Source organism: Grus americana, chromosome 5, assembly GCF_028858705.1.
Source record: "Grus americana isolate bGruAme1 chromosome 5, bGruAme1.mat, whole genome shotgun sequence".
In the NCBI taxonomy this organism is placed as follows: Eukaryota; Metazoa; Chordata; class Aves; order Gruiformes; family Gruidae; genus Grus; species Grus americana.
In genome coordinates, this window is record NC_072856.1 from 46,583,395 (window position 1) to 46,603,279 (window position 19,885).

The 19,885-nt window shown below is 45.3% G+C and overlaps 1 protein-coding gene across 4 annotated transcripts in view; it reads left to right on the forward strand.

Moving 5' to 3' along the window:
- Positions 1-19,885, forward strand: part of ADCK1 (aarF domain containing kinase 1) — a 93,469-nt gene that overhangs the window by 1,172 nt on the left and 72,412 nt on the right. The window contains exons 1-3 of one of the 4 annotated variants that reach the window (XM_054828905.1): positions 8,575-8,671; positions 11,696-11,833; positions 17,315-17,398. In XM_054828905.1, the coding sequence (XP_054684880.1) occupies positions 11,708-11,833; positions 17,315-17,398 (210 nt within the window). In that variant the 5' untranslated portion in view covers positions 8,575-8,671; positions 11,696-11,707. The other 3 variants (XM_054828909.1, XM_054828906.1, XM_054828907.1) reach the window with 3 other exon arrangements.

The following is a 19,885-nucleotide window of genomic DNA, read 5'->3' on the forward strand; positions in this document are numbered from 1 at the left end:
CTCAACCTACGTGCAGGGTGTCTCCCAGCAGCGAGTGCTGTTCTGCTTGCATACCACCCCAGCATCGCTGGCCTCGGCAACCTTGGCCAGAGGAGGTGGACCCAACAGACATGGCGCAATCCCGACAAGGCTGCACTAGAAACTTAAAAGCAATACAGATCCATGAGGCACAGTTGGAAGAAAAAGTAAAAAGAGGGAGCTCAGTACAATATCCTGTCTATTCAGGTGGTTACCAACAAGTTCAGTAACGTTATGGTTCATCCCACTGAAGGTGTCCAAGTAAAAAGCAGAAAATACAGAGCAAATGGATTGAAATAAAATTTGTTATTCTGATACCTGCTACTTAGATATCAGGAGAGAGAACAGAAGAAGAGAGATTAGAAGTGCTGTAAAAATACATTGATTTAAAGTAAAAATTTCACTATTAAATGCCAAGAGTTGTATGTGTTTAATGGGCATCCATATGTTACATAGAATTTTTTTTTTTTTTAAATCAAGACAAGAGATGCACTCTAGAGAATAGTTAAAATGTGGAATAGGGAAAAATACTTCCCAGAGAATTGTGGTGGGAACTAGGTAGAGCATCACATGGATAAGTTGCTATTGGTTTTGAAGTGGTGGTATATGGCAACATATATAACAAAAGAAATTTAGTTATTAAACAGTAACTGCTATCATTATGTTAGCATCTAGTGAGTCAAAGGGAGAAGAGTCCCGTTGTGCTAAGCATGGTTCATCTAGAAGAGAAACAGAAGTTGGCTAGAGAAGAAAAGGGTAGAATGTGTGAAAAACCAAGACAGTTTTTATTAGAAATAAAAAATCATACTGTATGAGGCAGGGAAACTATAAGGCAGACTAAATGTCTGTCTTGTAGTCTTCAAGTCATTTTGTCTGTTTTACTGTCTTCTAATCTGCAGGACAGCATAGTCCTGCAGACTAAATTAATCTGCTACAATTTCTAGAATGGAGGAGATTTGGAGGAGGGTAAGGACAGGCCTGTTGCAGTCCTATGCCAAAACTCTTGTCGCCTCCAGTGGGAATCAGACTTTGGCTTTGCATTGTGGTGACAGCAGCTCTGTCATCACCTCTGTGACTGACAGATACTTCTCCTTCTCTCCGAGACAGCTGGCCTCTTATGAGTACTTCAGACAAAGCTAAAGATACAAGACTTTGAAATATATCGTTTATCAATAATTTTCCTGAGCAAAACTCATCTGTCACCTCTCCTACCCATTTCTGTCAGTCATTTAGCAACAGAATTGCTGTTGTCACATCTGGCAGTATTGCCCCCTGATTCAGGAGCCTCCTCTCACTGTCGGACGTTGCCATGGTCTCTGTCTCCAGCTGTTGTCCTCAGCTGAAAAATTATCTTTTCTCCCTCCTGCTTTTACATTTCTCCTTCTTCCTTTGCTGTGATGCATTATTTAATCCTGTATGGTAAATATACAACAGCTATTTCATGACACAGTTTACGTGACAGCCACAATACAAAATTGTTGTTTAGAAGGTAAAATTGTAGGTGAGCAATACGCTTCAGCTTCTACACTAGGTAGATGCTTCTTTGGTTTCCTCAGTCTCACGGCTTGTTCTTAGAACTGTGCAGTCGCTTTCTCTTTGCAGTGAGCTGTTCGTGCTTGCAGATGTTTATAGCTGGCTGGCTATAAGCAAGACCGGTTGTATTTAATATTTCATTTTCATCCCCTTGAACCTCTTTCTTTTTAATTTCTTTTTGGTTTAATTTTGATGTCTGAGTTGGCTAATTTTGAGTTTGTGAATATGTAAGGCTCTTAGGACTGGATAGAGGGGACCATATGGTATGAAGGGGCTGTACAAGCTTATTCAAAACCATATGGCTCTGTAAACATATCACAGTCTTTTATGTACGTGCTGTTAATCCAGTTGTGAATAACTTCTTGTTCCTGCCCTGCATTACCTATCACGTATCAAACCTAGAAAATGTTTACATACATGATTTAACTTGTCAAAAAGGTTTACTGGGATTAAAAAAAAATTTAGAAATTCTGAACTCAAAAACTGTGGGAAGTTTGGAAAGTTTGAATCTTTTTCAACATTTTCAAAATGGACCATTCAAACTTTGATGTGAAGCAATGTTTGTTGGCCGAGTATAGGCTGAATGTGCTTACTTTTTTGAAAGTGGGAAAATTCTTTAAACTGAAATGTTTAATTTCTGATCTAATATCTTTTATTTCCCCCCACGTAGAATGGTGTTTTGGTTTGTTTGTGGGGTTTCTTTTCCCCCAGTTTTCTTCCTGAAGTGAGAAAACAATTTAGGTTTTGTGTTAGGTTAGCCACCAGACCAAAGAAATAAATTATTCACATAGTTGTCCTTGAGCCAGACCTGGTACACCTCCCATTACTTCTGTCTTCTGCTTCTCATAACGTTTTAGTTAAAGAATTAGCACTGTGCAACAGCTGAAGATGTATGCTACATGGGTGGAGATCCAGGAGGGTTATGAGAGAGAAGCAGCTTGGCATGAATTTCTTGTTCTGGGAAGAAACAAAAAGCCTCGTGCAGCCCGTGGATGCAGAAGTAGGGACATGGTGAACTGTAGAGGGACTCTGTGTTTTTAAAACAAAGCTGGGAGATTGAAGAGGCTTTGAAGACTACAAAGATAATATAAAGAAGTGTAGGGGAAATAAAATCAGTAAACTTGTTTTGTGGTGAACTTTTAAGAGGTAAATGTTATATTGCCAGACTAGAATGAGGTAAACTCAATTTATCTGTACTTATTGTCAATTACATTACAAGGACAAATTATCTGAGTGAGCAAATTAAAACATTTAGCATGTTTTGCTCATTATAAAAAGATTGAGAAGAGATGTGATCATCACATATGTGTACCTGTACAAGTTAGAAATGCAAGATGTGAAATTAGTCTTTAATCTCATAGAGGAAGGCAAACCAAGAACCAATGACTGGGAGTGGAAATTAAGGAAATTCAAATGAGAAATTAGACAGAAATATTTAACAATGAGAGTGATCAGCCTTTGGAAAGCTGTGGGGAGTGCTCACTTTTCCATGTTATCTTATAATCAAAGCTGAAGTCCCTTGGGAAGAGACGCTTGCTTTATTGCAAGCCTGAGCAACCAGGGCCCGTACAGGAACAGCCGGGTGAAACTTCATGTCCCACAATATATACAGCATCAGGCAAGAAGAGTTAATATTCTCTTCTGGCTCTGTGAATTGATCATCTCTGTGCATCTTCATGCATCTCCTAGATCTAGACTTTTTTTGAACCAGACCTGGTAATGGTTCAAAGATGCCAGCTGTGGCAGAGCTTTGATAAGAGGAAACATTAGGCAAGGAGTGGTTCTGAGATCCTTAAACACATTTTCCCCCAAATATAACTCTGTCTCTAAGAAGGAAGAATGAGTTCCTTTTTATTTTTACCATGATTTTTTTTTGCTTAACATTTCTGGACAGTAATGCATGCTATCAGGTCTCCACATACATCGCTTTTCACAAGTACGCCAAAATGATCCTATGGGGAGTAAGGAGTTCAGGCTCTGCAGAGGAGTTAATCCTTGGCAGGGCTGCCAGCAGGCACATTTTTAGTTTGCTGCAAATACCACAACTGGTTTTGAGAACATATTTCTGATGCATTCCAAGGAGTCTTTTGGGGTAGATTTAGGCTGTTAAATGCTCTCCACCTTTTTTATCTACTTCAGCACTTTTCACATTTTCAAATGCAGAATTAAATGGTTCATGAAATATCTTGTAACAAATGAAGATGACAATACAAAGTAATGGAATAATCTATTGTTAATATCAGATATCTGTATGCCTAACAGTCACTGCACATTGTGGGATAAAAATAATCAAAACAAATGAAATGACACTTCTTAACTCAAGGGATAAATTATGCCATAGGTAAGATGCTAAACAGTGGAAAAGAAGAGATTTACCTAGATGGAAAGATTCAGCCACATCAGCAACCCCTGCACCTCACATTCCCTTAGGGGTTACAGGCAGCATTCAGGAGTAATTATAGCTGGGGGGAAAGATCAGAAGGTCTATTAGTGCTTTTGTAAAAATCCTTAAATTCTTCAAGCCATGTCTGTATTACCTGGAATGACTGAAAGGGAGGCTGGTTTAATTTCTATTATTTGTTATACTTTGTAGGAAAGTAAGCTTTCTCAGGCAAAAATCATCTCATTACTTCTGTAACACCTTCCAGACTCCAGGGTGTTTTGCAAATGTTGTTCTGGAAGCATTCCACTCCCAGCTAATAAACATACAGGACATGGTGGCCCACTGATACTTCCCAACGACCTGCAAGAAGGAGTGGAAAGCCACCAACAGCTTCAGCAAACAAAGCGAAGGGGAATTTTTTTGCCAACAGAAGTTGTAAGAGAGAGGTATGGAGGTGGCGTGTGGTTGTCTAAACTGATATTAGGCAACAAGGTTGAGCAAAGGCCTTGAAGGAACAAAATACTAGTAGAAGTGGATTTTGCAGCTCACCTAAAGCACAGCTCTCCAAGCAGCGCATCACCTTCTGTTGTCACATTCAGCCATTGGTCACTACTGACTCGAAGGCACTGGCTTACCTGGGGCAACGGGCACATTCCTTTCGAGAGCTGTCTTATCCACATATTGGCTCTGTACAGTATGATCAGTATGAAGATCCTATTCTAAAATTGGATGGCTCCCCGAGTCAGCTCTGAGCTTTCTGTTGCTGATAGACGAAATCTGCCAATCTCCATTTTAACTTGAACCAAGAATGTGGGTGGGTTTGGCCTGGCAGGAGACCTGTGGAGTATGCTAAGTTATCTTCTGGAATTAGATAGGTTGTTTTGCTTCTTGTGTTCCATGTTGATTTGTACATCTGTCAAGCCTTATACAGAGGTATTTGTCATATTTCTTCTGGTGACCTGAACTAACCAGAAAAGAATCAGAAAGTATTTCATAAATAGAGATCTCTAGCAGCAAAGATCCCACTAGCCAGATCTTCAACTTGTATAAATTCACATTGCTGCAGTGACTTTTAGAGCTGAACTTGTTTATAGCTGCAGAAGATGGATCTGCCTCAGTATTTCTGTTGCTGACCATCCACAGAATGGCAGGACATATCAGAAGAGTGAAGAAGGATCTGCTGGGTCAAGCTGTTCTTCCCACTGCAGTGGTAGCAATTTCTCCCCATACCTTTTCATGTCTCCTCGTTAAGCTAGTTCTGTGGGTCCACAAAATCATAGGATCACCTTGCTTTCTGGGACTGTTTTGATTTCTTTTCCCAGGCCTCCTCCTGTACACGAGGAATGTCTAGTATCAGTGAGACTTTCCAGATAGCTTTCCATGGTTTTCATCAAAGGGAATCTAAAAGAGAGGTTGATTCCCAGTAGGAAGAGCTGGTATTGACCTTCTGTCCTCTATTCAGGCAGTCTGATGGCTCTTCCCGCTCTGGTGCTTGGGACAGATAGGCCTGAGTCTTTGGGCTTGTTTCTGCATTTCATGAGATTCGCACCTGGGATGCAAATGTCTTCAACAAGAATGAAAAGGAAACGCTTTTCGTCTTTCACAGCAATTTGGGGTAATCTGAGATTTAATTTATTCACCAGTTGAAAGGGAAAGGGAAATCAAGCCAGCATCTTTCTTTTGAGCCAAGCTCTTTCTTGCCTACCCCCGTTCAGGCTCACACAAAAGAGCTCTGATCACTCTAACTAGGTGCTTGTTCTAATTATAGAAAGATTTAGCGTTGGTTACATAATTGCCCACTGCACATTGCACAGGGCATTGTTATACTACAAAAGCCTCTTTTTTTTCCCTCCCCTCTCTGTAACAGACCCAGCATCAGCCTGTTTAACTGAGAGCTGCAAGGAGCAGAATTAATCTGAAGCAACCTCCCATAGCTTTTTCCGAGAGGCCAGCAAAAATCAGATACTGACCCGCTCCCTTTGCTGGGAGCTTTGCCAATGCCTGTGATCTAGCGGTTAAACCAGAGGATTGATAGCCTGGGCCGCAGTCTTAAGCATCCCGGGTAGAAGCAGCGAGCTGTGATCAGGAATCAGTGGTTGTGCTGAGTTTACAGTCTCTATTTTGGATTTTCATATGCAGTAGCACAGTAGCTTTAAGTGGAAACCCCACTATTACGCCCAGTATCAGCCTGAGCCATGGAGGTTGTGAATTTGTAAACACAAAAATGTATAGCAAAACTTCCACAGGCTGTAGTAGATACAGGAGTAGATCTTTTTCCCATATTTCTAAGCTTATTTTATCCTGTCATTCAGAGTGGTTCAGCCTGCACTCATTTCTCTCTCATTTTCTCAGTAGTACATCACGTGCACATCTCACTTTTTATTTTTTTCCTCTTTTAACATTACCCTCTAAACTGTAAAGCTTCCTTCCAACAAACAGTCTTTCCTACACAGTTTGTAATGGTCCAAGACTAAGCTGGGATGCTTCACTGCACCCCATCAGTTCAAAAGCTCCCATCTGTCCAAAAAGGGAAAGAAACTTACGGGATTGTAGCCAGTTTGCCATCATATGGCTGATGCAGCAACTGGCCATGTGGGCGCTGTATCCTCAGTGTGCTGGCAGGGTAATCACCCTTAACTCTGCCCTTCATAACTTGTAGCTGCTTTGTCAGGAAGCCCACCTTGTGCAGGCATTTATGTTAGTGTCTGCTGTAGGGGACAAGTAGGGAAAACAAAACTGAAATGAGGCCAGATGGAAACAAAAGGGGTACCTAGCAAATAGTCCCAATATTATTTTAATCTTTTAGGAAAACCTTTAATATACCACTGTCCCACACCCAGGGCGAAGGTGGACAGGTTACCTTTACAGCACTTTCCACAGGGGCTTGGATGAAAAACCTGGCCATCCTGGAAGAAGGGTTGGTCATCAGGATCTTTCCTTGAGCCCAATGTCCTGGTTTATTACTCTTTCCTCTAGAAGCTGAGACCTTTTGCTTCATAATCTGAGTGTTTCTAGATCACTTTTTGCCCTGTCTCTACCTTTTTGGGTGCAACTGTATCCCTGCAAATATGAATGAAAACACAGTGTGGTGATGCTTTCCTGGATTCGTTTTAGTGTTTCCTGAATCCTGTTGGAAACTTTAAGTCTCAAAAAATTAAGATCTTTTTGGTCTCATTCTGGTTTGGGTCTCCAGCATCCTTTTAATGTATTACGGGTTAATTGTGGTAGCCCTGGCCTTAACTCTGTCCCAAATACTTAAAATTTTCCACTACGGATTCCGTGGTGTTGCGGAATTGCAAGTTCTTTGTCAGAAAGATACTAACTTGAAAACAACATTGAGTTTCCTTCTTGTCACAAGAGGAGAAAAGTTCAACCAGAAATGCTAAGTTTCAGGTGGGTAACTATCAAACTAGGTATTTGCTCCAGGGAATATGACTGTCTTACAATATTTATGATGATTCAACAACATGTTTTCATTCTCTGCTTTGTTCTTTCTCTCTTTTAGCATAATCTTTATTGCAAGAAGACTTTGGCGAAGAGATTGGTTTTGCATTGAACCTTGAATATGATAAAATTTATTACCATTTTAATTCCTTATAGTAAGGAGCTAAAGGTTAGCTGCAGAGAAAGGTTTTTTTTTCATTCTGCAATTATTTTCCTTGTTGCCAACAGCTCTTTTATTCTTGATGAACACAGTTGTACTGGATCATTCTCTTTCTTGGATAGAGAACAGCAGTTTCTGAGATATTTATGATACGCATCTCTTTGGCCTTTGGAATTATACCCTTAAATACAAGCTGATATTAAGCAGCCACATATATATTTCACCGATTTATAAAAGCTAAGTATAGCTGCATAGTTTACACTATCAATTTACGCTGCTTGAGGATCTGACCACACGATGGACAACACTGTTTCGTGTTCAACAGGAACAGGACAAAAGTGTTCAAAACACTCTTGCCAGAAGCACTCTGGTGGGAGCACTCCCTTAGCACTGGGAACAGACATGGCGTTGCCAGCTCAGGTGCTACGGCTGCGCAGGTGACAGTGCTCACACCTAATCCTGATGTGCTGCAATAGCCAGACTCACAAGGTGTTCATAGTGCCCTGGCCAAACCCACACCCTTCACTAAAGAGCAGTTCTGATTTCTAGTGAATAGAAGCATCAATGCCTCATAAGTCTCGAAAGGGAATGCCGTGATACCTGAGTTTGGTATGCCTACCCTCTTTCATGACTTCTGATATATATGTATATACACATATATGTATACATATCTTCTCTCTCCTGTAGGGCTTTCAGTGAGCAAACACTGAAAACCAATGAAAATATCATGAAGTCTGAGGGGTTTTTTTAAAGCACAGAAGACAGCTTTTCTGGGCCACCTGTGCCAGGTTGTGAGCCCCGCTGATGAGGTGGAGATTGTGTTACCCTGTTGTACACCGAAATGGAGGGTGCTGCCCGTCCGCCTCCTTTTCTGTAACTACGAGGAGGAGCAGTGCGCACCCCTGCAGCGGGGTCAGAGCAGCGCGCCCGGCTCCCCCCCCCGCCGCTCCCCCGTGGGCTCGCCCAGGGGCGCCCCTCGAAGTCCCGCCGCGCCCCGGCCGCTCCGAGCGGCAGCAGCCGGAGACTACATGTCCCAGCATGCCGCGCGGGGCAGGACCGTACCATGTGCGAGGCGAAGGGGGAGCAGGCGGCTGAGAGCGCGGGAGTTGAAGATCCGCGGTTCTGGCGAGACGGTAAGTGCCGGCTCCATGCGCCGGCGGAGGCGCTGATGCGGTGCTGGAGGCTGGGGAGGGTCCGGCGGGGAGGGACCTGGACTCTCGCTGCCCTCCTATCCCCTCCCCCCGCGCTGCGCCTGGCTCGGTTCGGCCCCCCCGCGCCCCGCCTGGTGCCGCCGGACTGGGGGTCCGGGCCCAGGCGGCGGTTGCCCGCCGCGGGCGCAGGCCCCGGGGGCGGAGGCCCAGTTGCCGCAGGGCTCGGCGGGGCCGGGGTTGTTTCTGACGGCGGGAGTGGCGGGGGCCGCGGGCGCTGCTTCGGGAGGCACGGTACGGCACGGCTGAAGGAGAACCGAAAGTAGCCGGAGCCGGCCCCTCGCGTCCTTCACAGGGACACCTCGGGCCGCCCTGCTGCGGCGGCGGGCGCGGGCACGGGGGGCGAATCGTCCCTGTTGGGGCTTTGCGGCGGTCCTCGGGGTGGTCAGCGCTCCGTGCCTCCCTGGGCCTCGGGAGAGCGCGATCTCCCGGGCAGCGCTGCCGCGCAGGCCTGGGCAGGTGGCGGCGGTGGCCCTCGAGGGAGTCACCTCCTGGGCTCCGGGAGAAACCCGGTGACCTCCCGTCCATCCCGGTCCACCGAGTGGGGTTAGGAGAGGCACAGCGCCTGGCTGTAGGCAAGGGGCACCTTACGTGTGCGATGTCGTGTGAAAGTCAAAGAAGCCAAGTCACTTAGGGGAAAGGGGAGCGGGAGGCGATTCATCAAGGCAGGCCTTAGTAAGGAGAGGCAGTGACATGGTGAGGTGTGTTTCACAGCTGACAGGGCCTTCGAGATGCCCCTAGGGGTGTTGTAATGGTTCATTTACATGGAAAAAGCTTCTCCACACCTTATGCAAAACTTTGAAATCCAATTGATTTCTGGCAATTCCATTTCTGTACCGTATATTGGAGTGGTTTTAATTCTTCCCTTTTTATTGGTACAACGCATTAAGCATGAAAGCAGGAACTTTGTTCCTGAAGAGCTCAGCTGCTCTGCCTATTTATTTGCTACCTAAAGTACCCATCTTCTGTTCATGACGTACAGCTGGCGGGTATGGCAATACATGTGATGTCACGAACTGCAGATTATAGCTTCAGGTAGGAATAAGATACAAGAACAGATGGACTTGCATCCTGCTTTCAAGCAAATGTTCTTTTAGTAATAAAGAAAGTGAAGGAAAAAATAATGAGAGATGCATACTTTCTGTGTTAAAAAAAGTCACTGCACCTTTTCAATAAATGAAATTTTACAAAAACGTACAAAGAGCAGAAATGATTTAATTAAAACACTTTGCAGAAAATGTTTTTTGAAGGTGACAGAGGATACAAGAAATTGCTGTACGAAAGAGAAGAGTCCTCCTGGAAGAAGCCCCAAAATTTCTAGAATTTCAGTGAGGCAGGGAGAGGAAGGTAGCTTTTTTTTGGGAAGCATGTGTTCATTTGGCTGCAGCCAAGGGACCAGGTTTTTCTTCTCCTGGGTTTGATCGTAAGTTCAGAGGAGTCCTGATCAGCCAGCTACCCCTTCTGACAGGAGAAGGAGCTGGGGTGCTGCAGGCAGCTCTCACTGGCACTGGCAGAATATATCTCAGCTTTTCTGCCTCAAAGTTGCCTAGGGCTTGTAAGGAAATAAAAGGAAATAATAAAGTTTAGCTAAGGTTCATGTACAGAGGTCTCTTGTGTTACATTAGCCTATTTCGCTGATTGTGTTCTTGTGAATTGTTTTTGAAAGGCTTGACCTATGTCACGGTGTGTGTTTTTTGGTTACAGGGCTTCCAAGACAAAAGGCACGAGCCAAACTGACCCCGCTAAAGGTTCACGGGGAGAAGTAGGAAAGTTTCTCAATCAAGTCTAAGAGTAGGAGGGTTAGCGGACTCCATCTTGATGGGGTAAAAGCCCACGCTCTGTAAAGGGTGCTCTTGAGCACTTGCAGAGTAGGTGTACCATTCCTCTTGGTTTGTGCTGTAAGCAGAAAGAATGCTCAATCATATTTCCTATCCAATACCAGCCAAGGGGAAAGGAAAGAAAATTATACCTGATTTGTAATTTTTTTTTCAGATCTGAATCCTCTAAAGTGACATAAAGAATCATGTGTATATCACATGTAATGAATGACATGTTTACATTAGGTTATATACTGTACGCAATGAACGCAGTGCTGCAAAGTGCTTAGTGTGGGAAATGCATTTGTTCCCCACCGTCTTCCAGAGAAAAAGTGAGCAAGGAGAGAAGTGTCTCAACCCAGGCCTGTGCTGGGCCTGTGACAGAGCCAGGATTAGGCTGTTGATTCTTGCAGATGTCCGTTCTGCCACTGCAGTCCCTGCCTGGCACTTGAACAGGACAGTGATGATGAGAAAACAAGTCTCACATGGTCACTGATCAGGTCCTCCATCCCCTGTGGTGTATGTGGTTGTTTGCCACCGGCCAGTGCAGTTGTAATGCAGCCTCTAGGGATGCATCGCTGCTTCTCCCACTGCTCATCAGCAGTGAGGCACTTTCACAACTAGTCTGACAGTTTCCAACAAGTTTTGGGTGCTCTTGGTGTTGCAAGAGCTCTTTTTAAACCCTACTTGTTTATATCTTCTATTATCCCCTTGCAATCTGCCTGTGCTGTGGTATCTTCAAAACATTTGCAGTGAAGAGGTGGCCTGTTGCTGTGATTAGAGTTGACTTTTGGTGAACACGTGCTCCCTTGTCTCTGTCCACCTGTTTTTCTCCTTGAAAAGCCTTGGGGACCATGAACAAATGTTTTGTTGTGGGTGCCCAAGGTCTAGCACAGTGAGTTACTTCTGGGTTTGTGGCCCGTAGACACTGTTGAGTTTGAAATAGCAATGAAGTTAGAGCTTGTGTTGGGTTGCTGTGTGATCGCTTGAGTTCTTGGCTGGGGGCAGGGCTAGCAATGCATCATTAGGAAAGGAGCAATTAAAACTTGGATTGTCAGGTCCCTTGGGGCTGTAGGCATCCGATCACTACATCCTTCTCAGGTGTTACAGTTGCTGTTTTGTGTCTTGGCAGGATTCATCAGTCATGGCACGAAGGGCCTTGAAACTTGCCACGTTGGCGGCAGCCACTTCTGGCATCTATCTGTATGGCAACAAGTTCCTGGATCCCAATGATTTTGGAGTTGTTCGTGTGGGCCGAGCCATTGCCACAGTAAGTTTCATCTTAGTAATGCGCAGGAAACATTCCTAGGTGGGTAAGGGAATTGGTGTTCACAAGAACTTGGGATTTCCTGTATTCCCTCTCTGCATTTCCACTTGGCAGCTGGCTCCGAAAGTCAGAAGGTCAATAGGGAGCTCTTTGAGTTGTCGACATGGTGGGGAGAAAAGAGGGGAAAGCATAGAAGGAATAGAGCTGTTGTTTGCACATCTTGGAAGAAACAAACAGAGATATTGGGCTGCAGAGAACTGTCTCTGCTTCACTGGATAGGGTGGGACCTTCAGAACAAGGGCTCACTTTGGGCCCACATCTTCATCAGCCATCCTTTAAGGTCAGTCACCCAGATACGGTATTGTGCTGCCTTTAACGGTGACCTAGTTCAAACTATCTTGTCTGCGTATGCCAGTTTTTACATTGGAACATTTTGTTTTAAGGATTGTGGTTGTTGTATTGATATGCTACGGTAGCCATTGCCCTATGACCCTTAGTATAAGAGATTTGGGGAGAGGAGGGCAGGTGTTTCGAGGATCATTCTTAAAGCAAGGGTAAACTAAGGATTGGAGATGATGTACTTCTGACATTGGATTGGTTTCCAGATTTGTAAAATAAACGCTACATCTGCCTAGCATCACTGCTATTTCACCCTTGTGTTGATCACTGCTCCAGAAAACCTGAGAATGGAGACTGCCAGCTGAACAGGTTGCTGCCTTCTCCTTGAGAATATTCACTGATGAATCCATGAGCAGCCAGGAACAAGGAGAGCAGAGACTCTGGAGGGGGTATCAGTCTCCCTGTACCTCACTTGCATTATACGCCTGTCACTTCAGGCCACGATCTCCATCATTTACAGACCCCCAGTGGTAAGCAGCTGTCTGCCTGCATATTCTATGACTTTTAAGCACTTCATTAATGAGTTTTACAGGGAGTCAGCTCCTGAGGGCAGATGCAATAAGAAAGAAGCTCTGTGGGTTGGCTCAGGTGCCGTGCCGTTTATATGTGCAAGCTGCACCATGAACTATTGTGAAAAGTGAGTGTTTATTTTGAAAGGGTGAGGGCAGAAATACAAACTGTAATCTTTCCTTCTTAGCTAATAAGTGCTAAGTTTCGTGCTCTGTCCCTGACCATAAGGCAGTGCTGCCTGGTGGCAGGGAGCAGCTCTCTCCCTTCTACTGCACAGGAAACTGAGGCATGGAGAGGCAACACAACTTATTGTGCCTGGAGAGGAATCTACCTTCTAGGCTGTTTGGGCTCTCCAATCTGCCCTTGAGTTCTGCCTGCTTGACCACTGTTTCTCAATCTTACTTGAAGCCAGTGTTTTTTGTGGCTGTCTTCTGTTGTAAGACAAAAATAAGTGAGAACTGTGCAGTGCTGAAGCTGTGCAGTTGGTCTATGTTTTGAGTGATGGTGAGAGATTACTTTCCTGACTAATAAGAAGTAGGGGAAAGGAGATTTTCTATGCTTTAGATGCTGGCGAAGCTAAAGGCATGCTTGACTCTCACATCCTCTGCCTTCAGGGAAGTCACAAGTCATGGGCTGTAAAGCACTTCACTGGCCCTGCTTTTAAATGCATTAGAGGGTTCTGCACACATAGCTGCAAGCAATGACCCCCAAAAACATGCTGCCAATGTTCCCTGTTCTGTAGGTGATGGCAGCATGTGCTTGTATCTATGTGTCTGTATACTTTTCAAACACGAATCTTCTGTCTCTTTGAATTCTCTGTTCCCTCTACTACATAGGATTGCATGTGGTTAGGTTGCTCCTTTAGTCCTGCTGCACCAGTGACCTCTGCCTTCCCAGTTTGGGGTCTGCTCCTTGTTGGAAAGGCAGAGGTCAGCTTTCATCTGAGCACTGGCAGCCCATACTACTCTGTGGTGGGTTGACCCTGGCTGGAGGCCAGGTGCCCACCAGAGCCGCTCTCTCACTCCCTTCATTCACTAAACAGGGGAGAAAAGGCATAACGAAATGCTTGTAGGTCGAGATAAGGACAGGGAGAGATCACTCACTAATTGTTGTCACGAGCAAAACAGACCAAACTTAGAGAGGGAATTCATCTGATTTATTACTAGGCAAAACAGAGTAGAGGAATGAGAAATGAAATCAACTCTTAAAACACTTCCCCCCACCCCTCCCATCTTCCCGGGCTCAACCTCACTCCCGGCTTCAAACCTTCCCCCCCCTCAGCGGCACAGGGGGACGGGGAATGGGGGTTACGGTCAGTTCATCTCACGGTGTTTCTGCCGCTTCTTCATCCTCAGGGGGAGGACTCCTCTCATCGTTCCCCTGCTCCGGCATGGAGTCCCTCTCACGGGGTGCAGACCTTCAGGAGCAAACTGCTCCAGCGTGGGGTCCCCCACAGGGTCACAAGTCCTGCCAGCAAACCTGCCCTGGCATGGGCTCCCCTCTTCACGGGTCCACCGGTCCGGCCAGGAACTTGCTCCAGCGTGGGCTTCCCACGGGCCACAGCCTCCTTCAGGTGCCTCCACCTGCTCCGGCGTGGGGTCCTCCACGGGCTGCAGGTGGAATCTCTACACCCCCTCATCCTTCCTCCATGGGCTGCAGGGGGACAGCCTGCTTCACCATGGTCTTCACCACGGGCTGCAGGGGGATCTCTGCTCCGGCGCCTGGAGCACCTCCTCCCCCTCCTTCCTCACTGACCTTGGTGTCTGCAGAGTTTCTTACATCTTCTCACTCCTCTCTCTGGCTGCAAAAGCTATCTCTCTCTAAGTGTTTTTTTTTCCTTCTTAAATATGTTATCACAGAGGCGCTGATTGGCTTGGCCTTGGCCAGCGGTGGGTCTGTCTTGGAGCCGGCTGGCATTGGCTCTGTCAGACACAGGGGAAGCTTCTAGCAGCTTCTCACAGAAGCCACCCCTGTAGCCCCCCCACTACCAAAACCTTGCCACGCAAACCCAACACATACTCTTATTCCTTAGCCATAGGCTGGATGAAGCCAGTAAAGCAATTTGACATGTTCATTTCTAAGAAGCTTGGCTTCTTGGGCTTGCTTTTTTTGTAAATGAAAGCTGAGACTCTGTAGAAAACAAGCGACTTTGGATAGCAGTGGCATGTGCATGGACCTAAAGTGTCTGTCCTTCAATTTAGCCTTGCCCAGGCTTCTTACCTGGCTGCTTGATTCAATCATTGGACCATAGCCAGGCAAAAGCAGGCTGTAATTAAGAGGCTGTAATCCTTAAGACCTAAGTTCAGCAGCAGCAGACACAAAAATTTAAGACAAGTTATGATGTGGTGAACTAAACAAAAGCCTGGAGAAAAGAACACATGGAGGTCAAGAAACCTGACCTAGAACTACAGGACTCTGGACAGATTTCATCTGAGTTTGATTAGAAAGATTTGAGTCTGCTTGTATTTTAAGCATACTGGTTCAGTAGTCCTTTACAGACTTTCCTAAGAAACTTGATGAAGTGCACTAGCAGAACATTTCTTCTTGAGCCTCAGTTTAGGGAACTGGCTCTTGCTTATGTGTGGGTGGACAACTGTTCAGAGGGAACATTGTGCCATGACCTGGTGAGATCTGAGGATAGTTTTGGTGTGGTGGAAGAGCGTGAGGTGTTGAGAATTCATTGATACAAAGTGGAAGCCCAAGTCTTTCGGACGTTTTAACACTGGACTGGATACAAGATCAGTTAAAGAAATAATCTGTCATTTGTGAGGAGAGGAACTGGTTGATTTTGTAGGTCTTTTTATGTCTCCGAGCTTCAGTCTCACACTGTAACATGAATGACAGCACTAGTCTTGGATGAGAACAAAGTCAGTGGCCTGGACAGCATCATGTTTCAGACAGTTTCTGTATTCTGGTAAAATTAGAAACCTGGCAGAGCAGTTGTGCATTTGCCATATTTCTTTGAGGGTATCCCAGTCGTTTTGGGTATGTGGAAGGAACGTTCTGTGCAGTAGCTGGAATACATCTTAGACACTAGCAGGGATTTGGCAATGTCAGAGTTGCCTATCAGGATCATCATAATACTAATTTAGTGTTTAAGATTACAATGTAATTAGCAACCGCTTAATTAATTCCCTCTTCCTCTGTAATACAGGCCAATCTGTTAGCTGCTTCTTTTCAAGTTGGAGGTGATAATTACTCTCATGGACTAGAGATAAAATAAGAACCAACTCAAGCCTTCATGCAAGGCTGATTTGAACCTCCCTCCACTTCAAAGTTGTTCTTTGAGGTTGGCAAGATGCTTTGAAAGTTTTTCTTCTGAATGTGACTGTCTGTAGCTGTGCAGCTCCTGAGTTCACTAGGAGCAAGAGAGCCTGAAAAGTTCAATTTCCAATCTGGAAAACAGGAAATGTGAGAAACCTGACCTCCACAAGGAAGGAGTGTGTCTCTGTAACTGATTCCCAGATTGATCCCCTCTTTGATGCATCTCTGAGCTTTTGACTGTTTCCCTATTGTCAGTTCCAGCAACTTTGTCTCAAACCAGATTTGATTCCCTTGCCTTCTTGGCTTTCGCATTACATTGACTGTGCTTTATGCCCCATACTAGCCACATTTGCAGTGAAAGGGGGTGGGAGAGGGGGTGGTATTCTGTCCCAGAATGGGGTACTACTCCTTCAGTAGGGAGGTTTGAGGAAATCTGACTTTTGACCTGAGTTATGGAAATGGTTCTTTATGGCAAGAATCTTGAAGTTCAAATGACAAGTTAGTGGACAGGTTCATCTAGGTATACTTTCCCATCTCTCCCTCCAAATAAACTTTATGAATGTGGCCTGTATATTTCTGTTCTGTTTGCTGACTGTGGAAAGAGAGGAACTTTAGTTGTAGGATAAAATTGTGAAATACCCTAGATCCATTTTCAGAAATCATTAAGGCACTTAGGAATCTAATTCCATTGTCTGTGGCTATGTCTAGCTAATAAGCTTTAGCTGGATCCCCATATCGTTTTGTAATTGGGTATCTGACCCTTTGACTCTGTAGTCCTTTGTGCAGTTGAATATCCCCAAAAGTACCGCTGCTTGTGCTGATCGGTGAGCTTGTCTTCAGCCACTCCGCTCCCTGCTGAACCATCTACCTAAACTGAGCTCACAGTGCACCAGTGTGGTTAGGCAGGTTGGAGGTGTGAAGATGAAGTATGGGATAACTGGTGGGGCACAAACAGGGTCTTCATGGCCTCTGTTACTAGCAGCAGATCTTATTGTGGAAGCTGACAGACAATGGGAGTCCACTATACAGAGATTATGAAAATGCTTTGAGCTTCTCAAATGGAAGATAGTATAGGAGTGCCAAGTGTTGGTTATTTTTAATAGCTATATGTCAATGAGGTCCCTGAACTGCTTTCTACAAATGTTCGTTGAAATTTAAATATTTTCATTTCTTATGAGTCTGTTACTGTAAACTGCACCGTGGAGCCAAAACTTTGGAACCTAAGCTACATATATTCTCCCTAATGGAAGGTTTGTTGTTGTGATCCAAGATACTGCAGAGCTTGCTGAACGTTTCTGGTTTCATTTGCAGACGGCAGTTATCACCTATGACTACCTCACCTCCCTTCGGAGTGTCCCATACGGATCAGAGGAGTATGACTTCCTCAAATCACAGGTAGGTGATAGCACTGGTCTGCCTTTCTCGGAAACTGCAAGGCAGGGTGTGTTGCCAAAGCCATTGCTGCAAAACAAACTGTCAAGCTGTCAGCTTAATAATTCAATATGCCTTCTACCAAATTGGTAACAGCAGAGGCAAACTGTGCTGCATATTACGTAAGATTCTTGCAGGACCTGCATCACCCAGTGGTGAATATCCCTCATCAAGAGTAATGTCATGCAACCAGTGCTCACTTATGTCCGTTCAAGTTCTCAGTGTATGGGATAAGATGTGTTTGTGCTCTGTCACTGGCTCTCTGCTGCCCATACTGGTTGTGTGGAGGTCGGGTGCTGGGAGGGGGCTGGCAGTGCTTTCTTAGCCTGCTTATTGGTTGGTAATGGCCATAACATGAAGGCTGAGGGATTTAAATAAAAGGAGTGTGTTGGAAGGGAAATAATAGGGATGAATCAGGCTTGCAGATCTCTGAAGATATGAGAATCGGGCAAAGAAAGGTACATCTCATTGCAAAACATATTGTTGTGTTTTGATATCACTAATTAACATGAATAGAAAAAGCATTTCTAGTGAGAAGGTAAACACCCCTATTGCTCCTCTCAGTCCTGTGCTGCACCTTTCATTCCAGCCTACAGCCCTATAATACCTTGAGCTGTGAGTGACACTGAGTTTTAGTTGAGTGCACGTGGTGTATATAACCAGGGTCTCTCTGCTATTCCAGCTCAGGACCTCTTTGCAGTGGGAAACGTAGCTTGTGCCGAATTAGGCCAGTCTGCATAGTATGTTTGAAGTAAGGTCTTTAACCTCATTTTTCTTCTTAGTGCATGTAGGATTTAGGCCACTGGTGTGGTTTTAATGCATGGGGTGATGCTTTCCAATGACTCTCAGAGTGGAGGGATTCTAAAGCTGGAAACAGCGGTGGGCCAGGTAGAAATCAGTGGCATTGGACTCCAGCACGCTTTTAGTATTCCTCTGGCAGAAAATCCACATCATCATCAGTGTGGTCTTAGACTGTTTGGGATAGTTTGCAGAGAGACTTCCTTGGGCTTGTTCTCATCCTCTCCCGTCTAAAGATGCTAAGCTATTCTGCTGTAGCTCCTCACCCCAGATGAGTGGCACTGATGCTCTAGCATAAACTGGAGATAGAAGTGTTGGAGTCTGGAGCTTCACTTTCCATCTGCCCTTCTCTCTGCCACATGCCTTTAAAACCTGGTTTGCAGAATAGTTGCTTGTAGCTTTCTTGAGCAACACTCAAGTTATGGAGTTATCAGTGCTGTGGACAGCTTGTCATTTGGCAGCGGTTTGCAGCAGCCCTTGCAAATTCCTGACCTTTTGCTGTGTCTCTCCATGGCTTCATTAACCTCTGTCATGCAGGTTTTGATGGTTTGTCAATTAATGCCCCAGGCAGCCAGAAAGAACCCTGTTTGTTGGCGCTGCACAGAGCTGTGCTCTGCCTGCTTGGCAGCCAAGACTAGCTGACTCAGCCTCTGCATGTGGCAGAGCCAGTGGCAAGTGCAGCATGTCAACATGGCACAAGAGAACTCTATGGCATGGCCAGCACTAGCCTTTGGTTACATCAAGAGGAATGAGCTGGGAGATGAGAGGAGGAAGTAGGTGCAGGCATAGCATGAGTTAGCAAAACTTACTGACCTGTGGAGGCCTGTCCTGCTGTTGGCAGGTATTATGGAGGGCCACCACTGAGCCTGACTGTGACAGCCCTTGTGGGTTCCTCAGCACCATCCCTGTAGTGCTTGCGCTAGCAAAGGATCAGCTTGGCAGGGGAGAATTTTTTGGGCCTGGGCAATTGCACGCCAAACCCTTTATCTCAGTGCAGCTCTCAGTGGCTGGAAACCAAGTCTTTACCATCTTGCAGCTCTTTTAACACTGTGGGAGCTGATTTTGTTCGTCTCAGACTAGCTCAGAATGACTTCTAAGAAGTTCCCCCATTGGAATTGGTACTAAAGGTTAGTCACTGGATGTGACCAAGAGGATGTGAGTAAGAGTTGTGTGTGAAGGATACTTATCCAGATGTTGCTTCTAATTGCCTCTGTCCTGGATAGATCTCTGGCACTCTCAGCCATTCATTGTACTCTCTTGGCTTTTTGTCCTCCGAGTGAGACCAGCTTAACCTCTTCTTCATATGCTGAACGTTTGAAATTTTCTTTTAAGTGTGCATATCAATTGGTTACTGATTTCCAGCCTCACTTTTGGTGCTGTGCTTAGAACAGAGATTCTGTGAGGCAGGGGTTTGGTGACCTTGGGACTGCAGATAGTGCCAGCAGGTCTGGGTGCAGCTGCTGTGCCTCTGTTGATGGTGAGGGGGTGCAGCTGCATGCATGTCTGGGATGGGCTTGCAGCTGGGAGTAGAAAAACACTTTTTCTGTGCAGCTCCTCCTGGTACTCAGCATACTGGTGGGTACTACTCGAGTGCAAATGATAATACTTAACTCCTTCTCCATGGATTCCCAGTCAGCCATTAAACTGGAGGCT